The sequence below is a fragment of the Arvicanthis niloticus genome, chromosome 6, assembly GCF_011762505.2.
Source record: "Arvicanthis niloticus isolate mArvNil1 chromosome 6, mArvNil1.pat.X, whole genome shotgun sequence".
In the NCBI taxonomy this organism is placed as follows: domain Eukaryota; kingdom Metazoa; phylum Chordata; class Mammalia; order Rodentia; family Muridae; genus Arvicanthis; species Arvicanthis niloticus.
This window is the reverse complement of record NC_047663.1, coordinates 53,122,187-53,139,219: the sequence shown is the minus strand read 5'-3', so window position 1 is coordinate 53,139,219 and position 17,033 is coordinate 53,122,187. Positions and strand designations below refer to the sequence as shown.

General features: G+C 44.5%; 1 protein-coding gene across 3 annotated transcripts in view; it reads left to right on the top strand.

Moving 5' to 3' along the window:
• The first annotated feature begins 5,188 nt into the window (after positions 1–5,188).
• The window catches only part of Myh10 (myosin heavy chain 10), a 126,349-nt gene continuing 114,504 nt past the window's right edge, over positions 5,189–17,033 (top strand). The window contains exons 1-2 of one of the 3 annotated variants that reach the window (XM_076936568.1): positions 5,189–5,207; positions 12,384–12,759. In XM_076936568.1, coding sequence (XP_076792683.1) covers positions 12,415–12,759 — 345 coding nt within the window. In that variant the 5' untranslated portion in view covers positions 5,189–5,207; positions 12,384–12,414. Of the gene's footprint in view, positions 5,208–5,296; positions 5,548–12,383; positions 12,760–17,033 lie in introns of those variants that run through there. The other 2 variants (XM_076936567.1, XM_034506364.2) reach the window with 2 other exon arrangements.

Here is a 17,033-nt window from a genome sequence, read left to right as displayed (position 1 = left end):
CAGAACTCTTAGAATCCTGTAGGTTTCCCTGTGTGTATTCAAGATAGAAAAACAAACTTCTATTACAATTGCTTGCCTTTTTTTTTTTTCCGTATTTCCCACTGGATTGTAGGGACCATGTCTGTGAAATTACTGTTGTCTCTTCAGAACTTGGCATAGGCCCTAGGCATAAAAGATAGTCACTAAACATTTGTCATAGGTGTAGTTTGCAATATTAAGTCCAAGGATGATCAAGTCTGGCTTTTCTTTCTGATTTATTTTCTTAGTGCTAGAGCTTGACCCAGGGTCTCATTCATCCCAAGCACACTCTGAACTCTACCCCTACCCCCAGGTTTTATAAACCAAGTACTGTATGACTTAGCCAGCTTCTACATGGTTGATGGGCAATGTTAAATCAGTAATTTTCAGGAATTTCTTCTTGTGGGTTTTCTAAGAACACCAGAGCTTAAGAAACCTAAGAAAATTCTGGAAGTTTCTCTTTTCACTCATTGGAACCACCTGTTCTGTCATTACTCTTTCTGTTTTAAAATCCTCTTTGAACACTAACCTTTTACCTTGGTCAGGCGATATTGACCTGGGTAGACTAAGAAATGGATGTCACAGTAGTATGTGCTTCAAGTCACACACAGACCCAACCCCGTTTCCACAAATCATGCTTATAGGATAGACTTGTCTGTACTTTTTTTTTTGGGGGGGGGAGGGGGGTTCGTTCTTGTTTGTTTGTTTTTTTGTTTTGTTTTTGTTGTTGTTGTTGTTATTCAAGACAGGGTTTCTCTGTGTGTAGCCCTGGCTATCCTGGATCTGGTTCTGTAAACCAGGCTGGCCTTGAACTCACGGAGATCTGCCTGTCTTTGCCTCCCAAGTGCTGGGATTAAAGGGGTGCATCACTACCACCACCACCACCACCAAGCTTGTCTGAATTTATAGACTTTTCCTCCCCAGCCTAAATGTTCTACTACTTCACTGCCATCACAGAGACAACTCAGTTCAAAAACACCTTTCTCATGCCCCTGGGAAGATCTGGCGTGAATCCTCTGCTCTTCCTCAGCAAGTAACCAGGGCCTGGAAACTTAGAACCGTAAATTAATGAAGGCTGAGATGGTGTAGCTCAACAGAAGAGCACTTATTTAACACAGTCAAGGCTCTCAGTTGAATCTCAACACTGCAAAAGAAGAAACAAAACAAATAAGCAGACTACAGTTACAACCAGACAGGAGAAAGTCAGGACAGGAGTAAGATGGCAGGGAGGGTGGTGACCAGGGCATCCCAAGGAATATGTGTGTCGTCTAAAATGAGATACCAACAAACAGTTTCTGGATTTCCAGATCTTGCCATTTTTAAAGAAAAGCCGGAAGTCTAGGTTTTCATGTGCTAGCTAGCTCCTTTCTCTTTATTTTTAAAAATAACTTTACTGAGGTATATTTACATACTTATATAATTCAGAGTAGACAATTTAATGGTTTGGGTTGTTTTTTGGTGGGGGAGGGAGTAGTTTTTTTAGTAAGTTTACCAGGTTGCGCAACTTGTACCATAAGTTAGTTTTAAGTAGCCGCCTGCGGCCACAAGTCAACTGGGTTCACCTGAAAGGGGGCTGGGAATGAAAGGGGACGGAGGGCGAGAAGAGATGAAGCCAAGACAAAGTTCTCTGATCAAGGCTCAAAGCTTTAATGTTCAGCTCTCAATTTAAAGGGGAAGACCCAACCCACAACCCCTCCTGGTTTCAGATGGGTGGGATAATCCATAATCCGTTCTAGGTCACGGTCAGAGACGTCTCAAGGCAAGCCCAGGGGCAGTTCTGCTTCTGTGTTCTGTGCAGCCAAGGTGGGTAACTCCACCTAAATCCTATCACTTGGTCTGTTGTGGTAAACAAGGTCTTGCAGGACTGCTCATGGCTGGGGGAAGGGTACAGTTTTAGAAGGTTTTATTACCCAATTAGATCTCTCATGTTCATTTATTGGTGAATTCTGTGTTGTCTTTTCTTTGTGACCCCAGATGTCACCCCAGACAAGTGCCATATTACTTTCTCTAGTTTTGCCTTTTATGGGCATTTCATGCAGATGGGATGGTTTGGGTATGTACTGCTGTATCTGGGTTTTATCAACTGAGCATAAGGTTTTCAAGGTCCCTCCATGTTGCGCCTATGCATCTTTAAGTACTTTTTATTGCTGAATGATATTCTGTTGCACAGATATACCACTTATTTGTATCGATTCATCAGTTCATCCCCATTTAGGTTGTTATATCTTCTGGCTATTATAAATAATGCTATGTGAATATTTCTATGTACTTTTTTTTTGTATGCACATAGGATCTCCCCAAAACCTTGACTTTTTAAAAAAAGATACCCAAGGGTATAACTGTGAAATTGGTAAATTTATATTTAACTTCTTTTTTTTTTAAATTAAGGACTAAAGCACACAATACGTTTAACTTTTAAAGAAAATGCTTATTTTTCAAAGTGGCTGTAGCGTTTTTTTACATTCCGGCCAGTAATGACTGCAAAGTTCCTGTTTCTCTAGGTCCCCACCTGCTTTGGTTTGACCCTTACTCTTTCATTAGCGCCTAGCGGGTGTCATTACCCTTCTTGTGGGTGTAAAGTGAGATCTCATTGTGCTTTCAATTCATAGCCCCCTAATGACTACCAACATTGGATAGCTCTTAATTTTCAAACGTTTGAATCCAAAAAAAAAAAAAAAAAAATCTGCCTATCAATCCTGCACACACAAAACAAAACAAGCTCACATGCTCAAACTGCCCTGAGGGATGGAATTTGGACTTCTGACCCAGTCCCTGCCAAACAATGGTCTGTGAACTTTTGCTTTTAGAAGTAGAAACAGCCTACGTCACCAGCTAATATTACTACAGACAAAGACAAGGGTTTCCTCTCCCTCTTCATAGTGAACTTGTACTATAGGAAAAAAAAAAAAAGCAACTTTCTGTCTGACATTTCTGACATTAATCCATGATGTCATGCCATTTTTATACAGTAACCCACCAAGTCAACATTTTAGATAAATGAATCCCTCCAGAACACATCTATATCCTCCTTTTAGAGAGGAGGTAATTTGTCAAATATTAATGTACAGTATATAGAGTTTATAGATATAGTGGCAGAGTTGCCTTTAGAGCCAGGTCTGATCCTAAATTCTGTGTTCCCTTTGTTTGTTTTGGTAAGGGCTAGAGTTGAAGAAGCCCGTCTAGAATGGATGAAGGGGGACTGAGGGTGGGGGTGAGGGTGGGGCTACGTGGGAAGATGAGGGAGAAGGAAGCAAAGAAGCTGATCAAGGGAACTTAGGACTCTTCCTAAGTTCTTAGGAAGAAGGCTGAAGCATGCGTGGATGGGCAAAAGATAGACCTGGAGCCTGTTACTTTTTAATTCCCCTCCCATCCAGGAAGAGATGTGGAACAGACATGTATGGACATTTTACTCTGATCATGCCAGATCTTGTTTGATCCCAGAAGAAAAGTGGGACCAGGCTCAATCAGTACTTGGATGGGAGATATCTGGCAGATGAAAAGATGGAAGAGACTCCAGGACTAGAAATGTATTAGAGACAGTTTGTTATTGAGTTCTCATCAAGACAAATGTCTGTGTGAGTTTTAATTCTGGTGAACTTCTTGTTCTCTCCTTCCAATGGTCCCCTGAATTTGTTGTAAAATTACGAGGAGGTTTCAAATTATGGGAAACCATGGATCTGATGGCTTATTTCAGCTATTTATGTGGATGCTCTAAGCATGGAATATAGCATTTAGAAATGACTTCATTGGGTAACAAAGTTTAGACTCATGACTTCGAGATAGCTGAGTCTTTTCTAAATCGGGAAACATTTATCAGAGGGCTATCATTGTTATGTTTTGTATAGCTAATTTATACTTCCTCTGTAGACTTCACAAGGATAGAATTCTTCATGTGGTGCCAAAGTCACAAAACACCTGGACAGGGGGCAGCCACCCTATCGGGCAGGTGGGGGCGGAGACCAGATGCACCTGGACAAAGGACAAAGAACTCTCGCTTCCCCTGGAAGGGCTCTGCATTCAGCTGCCTTGGAGATTTCTCTGAATTCCACCAACCCTTTCTTATCACTTCCTGCCTTGTTTTCATTTTTTTTCCACTCAAAATAAAAAATCAGTCTAGACGTTTCCCAGGCATTTACAAGGTATCTATTAACACACACTCATATATCCAATACTAAATACTAGAAATCTTGAAGCAGTTTTAAAATAAAGTATTTTATAAAATTTTTAATAAAAATATTTATCTTTTTATAAGAACAATAACCGATTTTGCTCTTGTGGGTTTTTTACTTTATTATATTTATACATGTATAATTAAGAGTTGACTAGATTCTGCAGACATTTCATTACATTTTTTAGTTCAATTTTCCGGTTTCCTTATTTTGGAAGCCCACCCCCACCTGAGGTCCTAGAACCTTTCTAAGGCACTTGAATCACTGGTTCTTTAGCCATAGGGGATATGACAACGCCACAGGAATCCTGCAATCCCTACCCAGTTTCTCTTCTATAGGGAACTGGAATGAATGAGTGAATGAACAAATGAAGTCGCTTCCTGGTCTTCTCTGCCAGGCCCGTTTGCTTCTCGTATTTTTTGGAATCTCAGCCCTGCCTAAGAGGCTGAGCAAGCAAACAGCCAACTGCGGCGGGTCACGAGAGAAAGGAAGCATCAGTACGGGGGACTCCAGCGGCCACAGGGTTCCAAGCTGAGTGCAGCCGGGTCAGGACTGAGCTCTAGCGCACTGACCGAGCGGCACCCCTCCCCCACTGCAGGTGAGTCGCACAGCAGCGGCTCCCACCCCTTGAAGCTCCAGGGTGACGTCAGGCCTCAGGACCGCGCTCCAGCCCCGCCCCTGCAGGCAGCTCCGGGGGCCAGCAATTCCTCTGTGAAAGCCGGTCCCGCCGAGGGACCCAGAGGCTGCGGCAAGCCAACGGGCCGCAGAACGCTCGAGTGGGTTGCAGCGGCGGCCCGACGCAATAGAGACGTGACCAGTGGGAGCTGTTGGCTTCTGCTGCGGCACACCTGCCCCACTGTCCACCCAGCCCTGACTAGCGCAGAGCGTACACCCCAACAAGGTCGGCGCCCTCTGCCTCGCGGGATCGCCCGGCTCCTAGTTTCAGCTGTCCATCTCCCTCCAGAGCCAGCCAATCGCCCGCCACTGCCCCAGCCGCACCTCCCGGAGTTTCTGACAGGCGTGAGTGCCAGCCTATGAAATTGGGAGTCTGTGGGTCTAGGTCGGGAGCGGGAGCCAATGAGCATCATTTCAGGTGGGTGGAGGGAGCCGGACTTGGGAAGGTAGCTTCGTTCGGGTTGCTAACGTCTTTCCTGGGAGATGGGCGCGCAAACCGACCAGTGGGTCTGGGGGCGGCGGTGATGGGCGTGGAGCTGGCCCAATGAGGGTGGGAGTGGGTGGGGCAGGCGCGAGCGGCAGTGCTAAAGGAGCCTGGCGGAGGCAGCGGTGGGTTTGGAACTGAGACGCTGGATCTGTGGTCGCTGCTGGGGACGTGTGCCGGCGCCACCATCTTCGGCTGAAGGTGAGAGGTGCAGATGCCTGGGTCCGAGTGTGGCGTCCTGGAAGTGGGGACGGTTGAGGGAGGAGGGAAGGAACCAGGGCTGGGAAATGGGGCGAGTCTGGAGCACAGAGACGGAGGAGTCCAGGCGGGAGCTGGGAAAGGGAGATTGGGCAGTGGAGAGCGGAGCTTGTGGAGGTGACGGGACCCCAGTGTATAGAGATGAAGAGACCCCTAGAGGGATGGGAAATGGGGTCCTTGAGAATGAGACTCCTTCAGGGATCAGGGCCAGGTTATACGTGAGGACGACCCTTGAAGGGGATGAGAATGGAGATCTGGGGGTGGGGATGTAGGGACCAACTCCTGGTTGCATTGGATCCCTGGAAGCGTGGGTTTGGGCGGTGAGTGCCCTAGTAAGGGGCCGGAGGCGCCCGGCATGTCTGTCTCCTCTTAGGAGAGGACTGAATCCTGGGATGTGATCTTGGTGCTGGGAGTGCGAGTAGGAGGGGACCCTAGGGTGCTTGCACCGTGGGTTAGGTGGAGTTAGATTTTCAGGGGTGCGACTGAGGGGTTCTCGGAAGACTCAGAAGGCAGAGCCTGGATCTGTGAGATTTAGGGACCAGTGGCCTGAAACTGCATGGTCTGGGGAGCATGCGACTGGCGAGAGGCTCCAGAGCTGGTCTCGGAAAGGAGGACTGGAGCTAGACCTCATGCCACGCTCGCTGGGGACCGTGGTGGACCGGGAGGTGGACGCCGGGCGAGGCCTGGGCCGTTGGGGAGAACGAGGCGGGAAATGTGGCCCGGGCGCGTTGTAGCGGAGCGGCCGGGGGGAGGGTCAACCTTCGCCTCTGGATCGCTTTATTGTGTAAGTGATCTGGTAATGGCTCGCCGCAGAATCTCGCCCTGGCCTTCTGTAGTTGGGGTGTCATACTCTGATCTTATAAAATCGAAGTGGATTTGAGTCGGAGGGAAGTTGAAGCTGTGGAGTCCTTGGCGTTGGCGGGGCTTTGTGGGCCTTTGGTGGGCGGATGCGGCCCAGGGACCGAAGAGGCCCCCGGTCAGGCCTGTCTGGGAACTGGGGCCTTAGGAGGTGGCCACTCGGCGGGTCTGACCTGAGCTGGTGAGGTTTGGGTAACCGGGTCTCTGCCTACGACCGTTATCTCTTGTTTCTTGGGGCCTCTGCAGCTCTCTTCAAGATCACTGCGGTGGATAGAAGGGGGTGGGGTAGGTTGGGGTGGGGTAGGGAAAAGCAGGCGGGGTAGATCCAGACTGCGGATGGAACAAAGACTGCTGTTTTTGCTGAATAAAATAATACTAAATAATAATACTTTAGCTATACTGAGATTTTGATTTTGTTTTTTTCAAACATTGAAACTAAGGATGCTTTGGGCGAGGTTTAATTATTCCTGATAGTATCTGACTCCGGAAAACTTTATAATCTATTCATTGTTCCATCTCCGTTATTAATCTGCCGCTATTAACTATTCTTGTAGCCCTGTTCATGTGATGTTTAAGTATGCCCTGTCTGTCTCCGGTTCTGGAAAAGTGGCCATTTTATGTATCTCTTTACTTCTGCATCTTAAATTCTGTTCTTCCCATCCTTATCGGCAGAAAGCATATGGTGCAATTGTGTGATATACCACAAGCTTTTGCAGCAAAAGGATGTGACCTGTGAGTGCTGGGCTATGTATTTGGCCTCCTTAGGGAATCGTGACAATGAAGAGACTGGATAGAGAGTGAGATGGAGGAAAATTTGAAGGGCACGTTGTAGGGTGAAAGACTATCCGCCTCAGCGTTTGCTGTACATTGTATCACACATGAGAAATTAAATCCCTGGTTTGAGATCCAAGTTTTGGAAGTATTTTACTATTTGGGAGCTAATGGAGGGCTTCATAGCAATCTTGCTTTTTGCATTAGTGATTGTTTGGTTAAGTAGAATTTTGATAAGTGAGGAGATGTGTGTAGTCCTGTAATGCCAGTGACCTCGGTGATAGATAGCAATTACACAGATTGGGACCGGTCTCATTTAGTTCATCTGTTTTAGAAGCATCCTCTAGGGTGGATAATTTGCTATTATTTCGTTTGCTTTTTTTATATTCATTGCTTATAAAATTGAATTGTTTTTCTCTGCCCACACCTACCCTGGGTGTTGGGAAGCAGCTGAGAGTTTTGCTAGAGAGCATTTCATTAGAAGTAAAACCGACCTGGATGGATGTCCCAGGGGCAGTCGTCTATAGCCTGTGTAAGGGACAGGGACGTTGACTCTGTAGGAGGCAAATTCATATAGACACTGATTCATGATTTAATTATAACTAGTTACTTCAGGTGGCACCAGCACTCTCAGGCCCTTTGCATGTCTGTCTATTACAGACATTACTTTCCCCCCTTTTTTCTTAAATGTAGGCATTTTTTTTCGAAAGTATTAAAGTCTTTGCCAGATTGTACTAATGTGCCCATTGACTAAACCTATAATCTTTAACTCGTTATTGACAGACAGGATTTTTAAATTTGATAACATGGTATGTATACTACCTGTCCTTCAAAACTTCTTCCCTTACAGTCCACTTTCATCATTGTACCCTGGTCTCTGGGCTTAAGACAACCACCTCTGCTACTTTGACCTCTGCTATGTTGTGACCTTGGGCAAGTTACTTGTCTATTTTCAGAATTCTTTGGATTCTTCACTTGTAAAACAGAGTTATTAATGGAAGCTATCTTGTACCCCTCTTGTGAGGATTAAGACCTAGATATACATATATATATATATATATATATATATATACATATATATATGTATGTATATTTAGAACAGTATCTGGATGTAATTAGGGATGTATAACAAGATTATTTGTTTTAAAAAAATTGTGGTATTACCCTTTTAGCAAGGCAAAATATTTGCAAGTGGTACATGTTAAATACTGTTTTTAAATCAGATCTAATACCAAATGTGCAGCGGAGTAAAAAAATACAATATACTTGCAAACAAGTGAAGAGCTAAACTAACTAAAACATCTTTGCTGACCTCGTGAACTGTATGAATTAAACAACCCCAGAGCACCTCCTACCTGCTAGGTGAGCCTTGTGGTGCACTGCTAGGTAGGTCGAGGAGACTGCCAGAAGGGCAGCAAGGAGAGGTAGGAGAAGGAAGGATTAAATTGCCAGATTGACCTGAAAAGAAAGTGTGAAAGGGTAGCATTTGGGTCAGGAGGGAAGGCTTTTTTTTTTTTTTTTTTTTTGATTGTGGGAAGTTGAAGTGAATTATAAAGATGGGGCCCATTTATGTAAGGTAGGTCTGGATTCTCTGCCCTGTACCAAGGACCAGGGTAACTGACCAACACCACACAGCGAGGAACAGGTAACTGTCTCCATAGGATTTAGTCCAAAAATGTGGATGTGTTAAAAATAAAAATAATTTTTAATCTACTGCTCAACTTTTAGACTCAAAGAATCGACTCCATTTAAAAACAGAAGAAGTTGGGCATGGGGGCACACAGCTGCCATCTTAGAATTTGGGAGGTGGAAGTAGAAACTTTAGGAGTTCAAAACCAGCCTCACCTATATACTGACTTCTAAGGCAGCTGCTTGGGACTCAAAAACCAAAAAGGTGTGTGTATATTATCTTTCTGCCACAAAACTAGGAGCATGTGGCAATTATGAAATTTTAAAATTGACTAGGTTTTTTCCACATTAATTAGCATTTCAGCATAGTAAACATGTACCAGTAAATTTTAAATGTCCCCATTTGATAAAATACCCTCCCCTCCAAAATACCATAATGTACTTTACCTAGTACTTGTTAAATCACTCTAGTTTATAGCTGCCCACCACATGTAAGTGTGTTTCCACATCTAAGGTAAATTAAAGTGTGTAAACCTACAGATACACAGAGACTTTCCAAAGTGCTGTATGTGTGTTTTAACCAAATAAAAATAAGATAAACTCATTTTGCTATAATTGTTTTTTTTTTTTTTTTTTTTTAATACTTTTAATAGATTCTGTACTTCCAAAAGGTAGAGTGTCTGGACACTCTTTATATCAACTGTGAATAAGTTTTGACCGTTGGCTTTCTTTTCTACTCTAATATGCCTGCTGGTAATATTAGTAGACAGAGAACTGAAGTTGTGGTTGTCAAAAGTGGTCAAGAACCAATAGCATTAGCATCAGCTGAGAATTTGATAGAAATGCCATCTTGGGCTGGACTTAGAGATTTAGCAGTTGAGAGAACTTGTTCTTGCAGAGGACCTGGGTTCAATTTCCAGCCCCTACATGGCTCACAATTATCTATGACTACAGTTCCACAGGATCTGACACCCTCTTCTGGCTTCCATGGGTCCTAAGCTTGTATGTGGTACACATACATACATGCAGACAAAATATTCATACACATAAACAAAAATAATTTTTTTAATAAAAAAGAGGGGGGAAATACAGATTGAATAAGAAACTTTGAGGATGTGGTCCAGCGTCTGAGTGTCAGTAAGCCTTCCTCGTGCTGCTGATGCCTGTCTGAGTGTCAGTAAGCCTTCCTTGTGCTGCTGATGCCTGTCTGAGTGTCAGTAAGCCTTCCTTGTGCTGCTGATGCCTGCTACAGTTTGAGACCTACTGCTCTAGAGCATAGGGGATTATAATTCGTTAACATGTAGCAAATAATTTCTGAAGGGTCATAGCTATTTGATTGAGATAAACTCTTTTGAGGGGTTAAAGAGCTAGTATCTGTACGCACTGCTAGCAGTTAATCCTTCAGGGTATAGATTGCCCTTTGAGAATCTGAAGAAAGCTATGGATTGACTCCTTAGAATGATGCACACATGCTCACACACACTAAAAGTACTTCACAGTTTATACCATTTTAGAGGATTCTTGGACCTTGAGATTTATTTCTAGACTCAAGGTTAATGACCTGTTTACAACTTTGGATGACTCTGATTTCTCTCTATAACCTACAAAGATGCCTTATATTGGTCCTTTCGCTTACAAACAGCCCCCAATATTTCTGGCAAGCAGGGGTAAGGGGAGAAGTGGATTTGATAGAGTAAAGCAGCCACTTGGTTTCTTGGGTTGATTTGGGTGAAGTCTTAGAAACAGTTCCTATGAAATTTGGAATAACTCAGACTTTGGGGGTAAAAAGCAAGAAATGTGTGCTATGATGTTAGATTCTAGAAAGATGCTGTCAGGAAAGTCACATCAGGAAGGTGCATGATGTCCTTTGATCTGAAAGGTTAATTGCCCAAGTATAGGGGAAGTGTTTAACCATGACATGGATGGAGACTTTGCTTCTCTCCTAATGTACCAGTAGTCAGTGAGCACTAAATAAACCAATTGTATCTTGAACTCTTTGTGTTGTAACAGTGACAGAACACACCTTTCCTCAGTATAGGGTAAGTTACTACAATGAGTTGTTTTTTGTTTTTTGTTTTTTTTTTCTGTACCATTTCTGGAATATTTGCTTTGGGGCCATACACTGTTAATGGAAGACATGGTGTTGTGTTACAAAACTTTTCTTCAGGAGACACATCTACTCACCCTAGACAGGGAGCCCACAACAGACCAAAGTATGGATGCTACCACATTTCAACATGGTGAACGAATGAATTTTATTGGGATTCCTTTCATGAACATGGTTAAGGGGTTACAGGAGCAGAGATGACTCAAAGACAGCTGTATCACCAAAGGCCACCCTAGCATGAGTGACAGCTCAGAAAGCTGGGGTCCTGGAATGTATTGCTCAGCCTGTAGGCAGCTCCATAGGTTGGAAAGCGTCATTTCTAGGTTCTTCAGTTGATCTCTTCCAGGCACTTCAGCTGATTTTTGCTTCTCCCAGGTAGCTGGTCTTGTCTCAAGAGTCTTCTTTGTCCCTCAGCTTGTGTGAGGGTCTTTTTTTACAGTTTGGCTCTGCTGCATTTAAGAGAGACTCCCTTTAGGAGCTTTTATTGCTTACTGTGGCAGAGAGAGACCTAGTGAATATGCTTAGTTTCAGGGACTTCCTGAATCTATTTTGAGTTGTTTACCTTCCTGGTTTAAGGAGCTGTTTTAATCTGGAAATTATTATACTACACATTTACACTTTGGGTACATGTGAAAGGGCAGTGAAAGGTAGAGATGCAGGAGTGGGAGCAGTTGTTGGATACAGATGGAGTCCTGAGGAGTTGTTATGACATACCTGAAAGTCTTGGTTGAAGCCAAGTTGTACATGTCTTCTGTGGCCCCCACACTTCAGATTAAAGGGCCATAGTGAAGGTCTAGGGGAATTGACTTGAGTCTTGTCTGAAGATGAACTAGAAAGCATAATTTAGCTCTAATTTATTCAGATATTATCACTGTGTGTCTCTTTCCTGCTTCTGTATTGAGGATAGAACTGAGGGCCTTGTGCATGCTGGGAAAATGCTCTACCATTGAGCTACACCCCGGGCCTGGTTCTACCCTCTGGTAATCATCTTTTTTTGTAGCTATGGCCTGTGGTCACAATAGTTCTAGTACCATTCCACAAACTTTTATTATGTATCTTTGGGGTGTTTTTGTTTTTGTTTTTTTCTTCCACCTTTCCCTTCCTAATTCCCTGCTTAATTTATGATGAGGGAGAAAGCAGATAGAAAAGGTCACCGGGAAACTTTGTTGCTTGTCTCTGCATTTGGTAACTGAGGGCAGATCTTGTATGGTTACCAGACAACCAGAGTCATGATTAGTGGTTACCCCTGAAGTTTACCTTGGAGAATGAGGGGTACTGTGGCTGTGGGGAGGGATACTGGGCTCTTTAACTGTATGTTTTATACTTACTGAAGGTTTTACTTAGTTTCTTCGAAAGTCAAACTTGTAAATTATTTTATTTGTCCCAAGCATCTAATTCTGCCCTTCTCTTCCAGAGGCAATTACTTTTGGGTCCTTCTGTTTACAATGGCCCAGAGAACTGGACTGGAGGATCCGGAGAGGTATCTCTTTGTGGACAGGGCTGTCATCTACAACCCTGCCACTCAAGCTGACTGGACAGCTAAGAAGCTGGTGTGGATTCCATCAGAACGCCATGGTTTTGAGGCAGCGAGTATTAAAGAAGAACGGGGTGATGAAGTTATGGTGGAGCTGGCAGAGAATGGCAAGAAAGCAATGGTCAACAAAGATGACATTCAGAAGATGAACCCACCAAAGTTCTCCAAGGTGGAGGATATGGCAGAGCTGACATGCTTGAATGAAGCCTCTGTTTTACACAATCTGAAGGATCGCTACTATTCAGGACTTATCTACGTGAGTATTTCTAATGCCCGAGCTGCCCCACGTTGGGCAGCCAAACTGTAACAGCCTGCTCTGTTCCTCAGGTCTGGGTCTAGCAAGAGAGAAAGGGGGGGGGGGGGAAAGGGAGGCGACGCGAAGAATGGAGACAAGACAGAGGGTCTGATCAAGTCTCAAGTCTCATTTATTGTGTCTCTCTCTCTCTCCTTTATTGTCTCTCTCATTGTCTCCCATATTCTCTCTATTGAAGGGAAATCTGGGGTATTTATAGGCTTTTGCCATGTGCCTTGCAGGTGTGGATATGACGTAAGCCTTGCCAGCGTCTATAGGGTGGATACCACGTGCGCCTTGCAGCTGTGGGCAGTAAACAGCAAAACAAAATATGTGGGATATCAGAGTGTGCTTCAGCTGTTGTAGGCTGTTGAAAAAACAAGTCTCACATCAGGGTATATGGCTTGAGATGGCTGCAAAGCTGATAGCCGCTTTCTGCTAAAAGTCGGCTCCCAACAAGTATTTCTTCTCAGTAGCCATGGGAGTGGCACCTGAGAAGTAGTAGGATTTACATTATGCAGAGTGCCTAACCACTTGAGGACTGAGGTTTCCAATGCCCTGCTTACATTACATTTCTGTTAAAAATAGGAAAGTTTTTGCTTAACTAGTTTCTGATTTCTTTCCCATCGTTTCTCTGCATAACAAGTCCTAGCTGTCCTGGACTCCCTTTGTAGATAGACCAGGCTGGCCTTGAATCACAGAGCTCCGCCTGCTTCTGCCTGGGTGAAAGGCGTACACCACTGTGTCTGGCTTCTTTCACGTATTAACCATTTGAAGTTTAAATGATTAGCTGTGCTGAACTAATGCTTGAAAACTGCTAACGTTCTACTCTGGAGGGTGACACGCAAAAGGGCATGTGGCAAAAGGCTAGGGGATTTAATGATAATTGAATGTTCATTTACAGGAGGAACCAGGCAAGAAAGAGTAGAAAAGCAAGGGGCTCCAGGCTCCGAGGTTTCAGTGCAGAGAAGGAGCAGCTTCATTTGGGTAACAGGAAGGCAGAGGATAAATGCTGAGGCTTTTAAGAGGAAAGAGTTGGGGATGAGACTGAAGCTATGACTGTCCTGAGGCTGGCATTTATGTCGCAGATGCTGATCATGTCTGTGCATAGAAGTTACTGAAAATAATTTAGGGTAAAGCAGGAAGAATGCTAGATACTGTAAAGAAACTAGAATGGGGTAGATGTCATGGTTCATGCCTATGATCCTAGTGATTGGGTGGAGGGGTGTAGGCAGGAGGATTTCCATGAGTTAGAGGCCAGTGGTGGCTAAAGAGTATAAGACCCTGTTTCAGAAAATAACAAAGGCTGGAGAGATGACTCAGGGGTGAAGAGCACTGACTGTTCTTCTAGAAAACCCAGGTTTGATTCGCAGCACCCACATGGTGGCTCACAACCATCTATAACTCCAGTTCCAAGGGTTCTGATGCCTTTTCTGGCTTCCATGGGCACCAGACATACAAGAGGTGCAGGCAAAACACCCATGCACATAGACAGTGACAGCAAAACACCCCTAGAATGACAAGTTAGGTTTGAGGAAGTGACAGGCAGGGGCCAGCACTGAGGAAGGTGGCATGGATGAGACCAGGACAGATTTAAAAAGGAATAGACATAGAAAACCTGACAGTAATGGCATTGAAATTAGAAAAGTGTGCTTGAATTTTGTGTAAAGAATATGCTACTTGCACCCCACAAGTAATTCAGAACTCAGCCAGAACCAGTGTTCCCAAGGAACTAGTGCATTTAAGTGACATTACCACGCACTCACTGACTTCAGTGCCCTGCATTTGTGAGATGTCCTATACAGGAATGAAACAAGGTTATAAACTAGGCTGGAGGCAGAATGGCTACCGGAGTGAGGCGGTGAAGGCCTCTTTGACAAAGTAACATTTGGACTGGACTTTCCTGGTAAAGGAACCCGCAAAGGAAAAGCTGAAAAATGAGTGGGTTTTAAGTGCGCCCCCCCCCCTCCCTTTCTTTTCTTCTGTGAGGTAAGGCACAGAATAAGAGGAAGAGGCAGGCTGCAGTGCTGGGAAAGCAGGTTAGGAGAGCAGACTGACCTGGCAAAGAAGAGGAGTCAAGGAAAAGAGAGCAGCAGAGGAGCAGCAGTGGGAATCCAGCTGACACGGAGGAGCAGTGTCCTTTTCCTGGCTGTGTGATTCGGCTTTAGGCCTGTGGGGGCCAGGCAACTGGATCTGTATTACTAGCATAGTAAGAGTACAGCTTAGTGATCATCTTCAGAGTCAGGCTGAGGAGGAATGAAGGTCTAGGCAGGAGGGCACTGTGACTGTCTTAGTTACTATTCTGTTACTGTGAAGAGATACTATGATCAAAGCAACTCTTATGAAAAAAAAAAAAAAAAAAAGCAGTTAAGTGAGACCTTGCTTACAGTTTTAGAGAGTTAGTCCATGATCATGGTGGTAAGCAGACAGGCATGGTGCCGAGCAGTAGCTGAGAGTTTTACAGTCTCATCCACAGGCAGCAGTCAGAAAGCCTGGGGCTGGCCTCTGAAACCTCCACCAAGGCCACACCTCCTAATCTTCCCAAACTGTTCTACCCTTGGTGACTAAGCATTCAAATGAATGAACATATGGGGCCGTTATCATTCAGCCCACAATGATCAAGGGCTGAGGATTTAATACCATTGAAGGACAGGGTTGAGATTGAGGGATTCTTAGGACATTGCAGTCAGGTGGGAATGTGGACTTTGGAGATTTGAGAGTACCTCAGTTTTGGACTGAAGCCTGGTGCAGTGACCTGTGCAGGTCTAGGAAGGTGAAATACACCCAAGAAGCACTGGAAAGACTGAGAAGATAGTTTCTTACAGGATGTACATGCACTGCTCACACAAGCATAAGGACCCAAGTTAGGTTCCAGAGCCCATGGAAGCTCAGCACAAGCTCATACTCCCAGTCCTGGGGAGGTGGAGGCAGAAAATCTACAGGGCTTTCTGGCCACCCATCCAAGCCTAATTGGTGAGCCCTAAGTCCCACAGAGAGCCTATCTCAAAAAATAAGTACTACTGTCCTGAGGAACACCTGAGGCTGATCCCTCTCTCCCTTCCTCCTTTCTTCCTTCTTCCCCCGACCCCCCATGGGCACGTGCAATAAAGGACATTAGTGTAGAAAGGGGCCAGACTGTTTCTACAGGCTTTCCTTTGATTCCATCAGCGATCGATCGACATAGATGTCAGGGGAGAAGGAAGGGGACTGTACCGGGAAACAGTGAAGGAAGAAGTGGCTGAGGATAAAGTGCTCGCTGTGTCCTCAGCACTCACATAAAAAGCTACCTGTGGTAGGCCATGCCTGTCAGCTCAGCATTCCAAGGCAGAGCCAGGAGGAGGGATGGAGGAGATGGAGGTAGCTGGTTGACTAGACAGTCAAGCCAAACAGTGAGCTCCAGGTCCCGTGAGAGACCGTGCCTCAAAAAATAAAATCGAGCATGTTGTGTTGCACATAAGCACATGCAGGCAAATCATTCATACATATAAATAAATAAATCCAAAATAACAAATAAAGTTGGTAATGATAGAGGAAGATACCTGATGTTGACTTTCTGGCCTCCACACATGCACACTGGTGCACATGTATACACATGCATCACACCTTGGTACACGTGTATACACATGTACATTGCACACATGATGAGGATTTGTAAACAGTTCTCATGGTATTTCAAAGTCTATGCAGCTGTTTTGTGTATATACTTTTTTTCAACCTTAGTGACAGCTGAGTGAATTTTTGAGCTTTTCAAAGTATGATTTCTAGGTCTGTACAGAAGGACAGTTTGTTTTTCCTCAAGTATTAAGTTCACAGAAGGAGTTAGGGAGGATGGAGAAAGGTTCCCACCCAAAATTGGAGCAGTTGACAGTGGGGCTGGGAAAAGCTTCACTTGCTATAATTGTTTGGAATTAACTGAGTAGTTGAAACTGTCAGTTGAGGTGCCATGCTAGACAGAGATAGCCTGTACTTTGGCTGTAGCATGTGTGTAAGATAAAACATCTTCCTTCAGACAGACTTGGCTGCTAGCAGGGTTCGTGTGTTCTTTCTGCTTACTCTCCCTAACAGCCAAATTCTCAGACCACTAATTTTTATCTTCCCTCCTACAAAATCCAGTTAGAGCTGTAACGCTCTCTCCAACACACACTCACAGATGTGCTAGGTAGCGTTTTGTTACTCAGTCTTCAGTATTTTCCGATTTCTGTGGCTTCTTCAGCCTTTGGACCATTAACAGTGTGTTT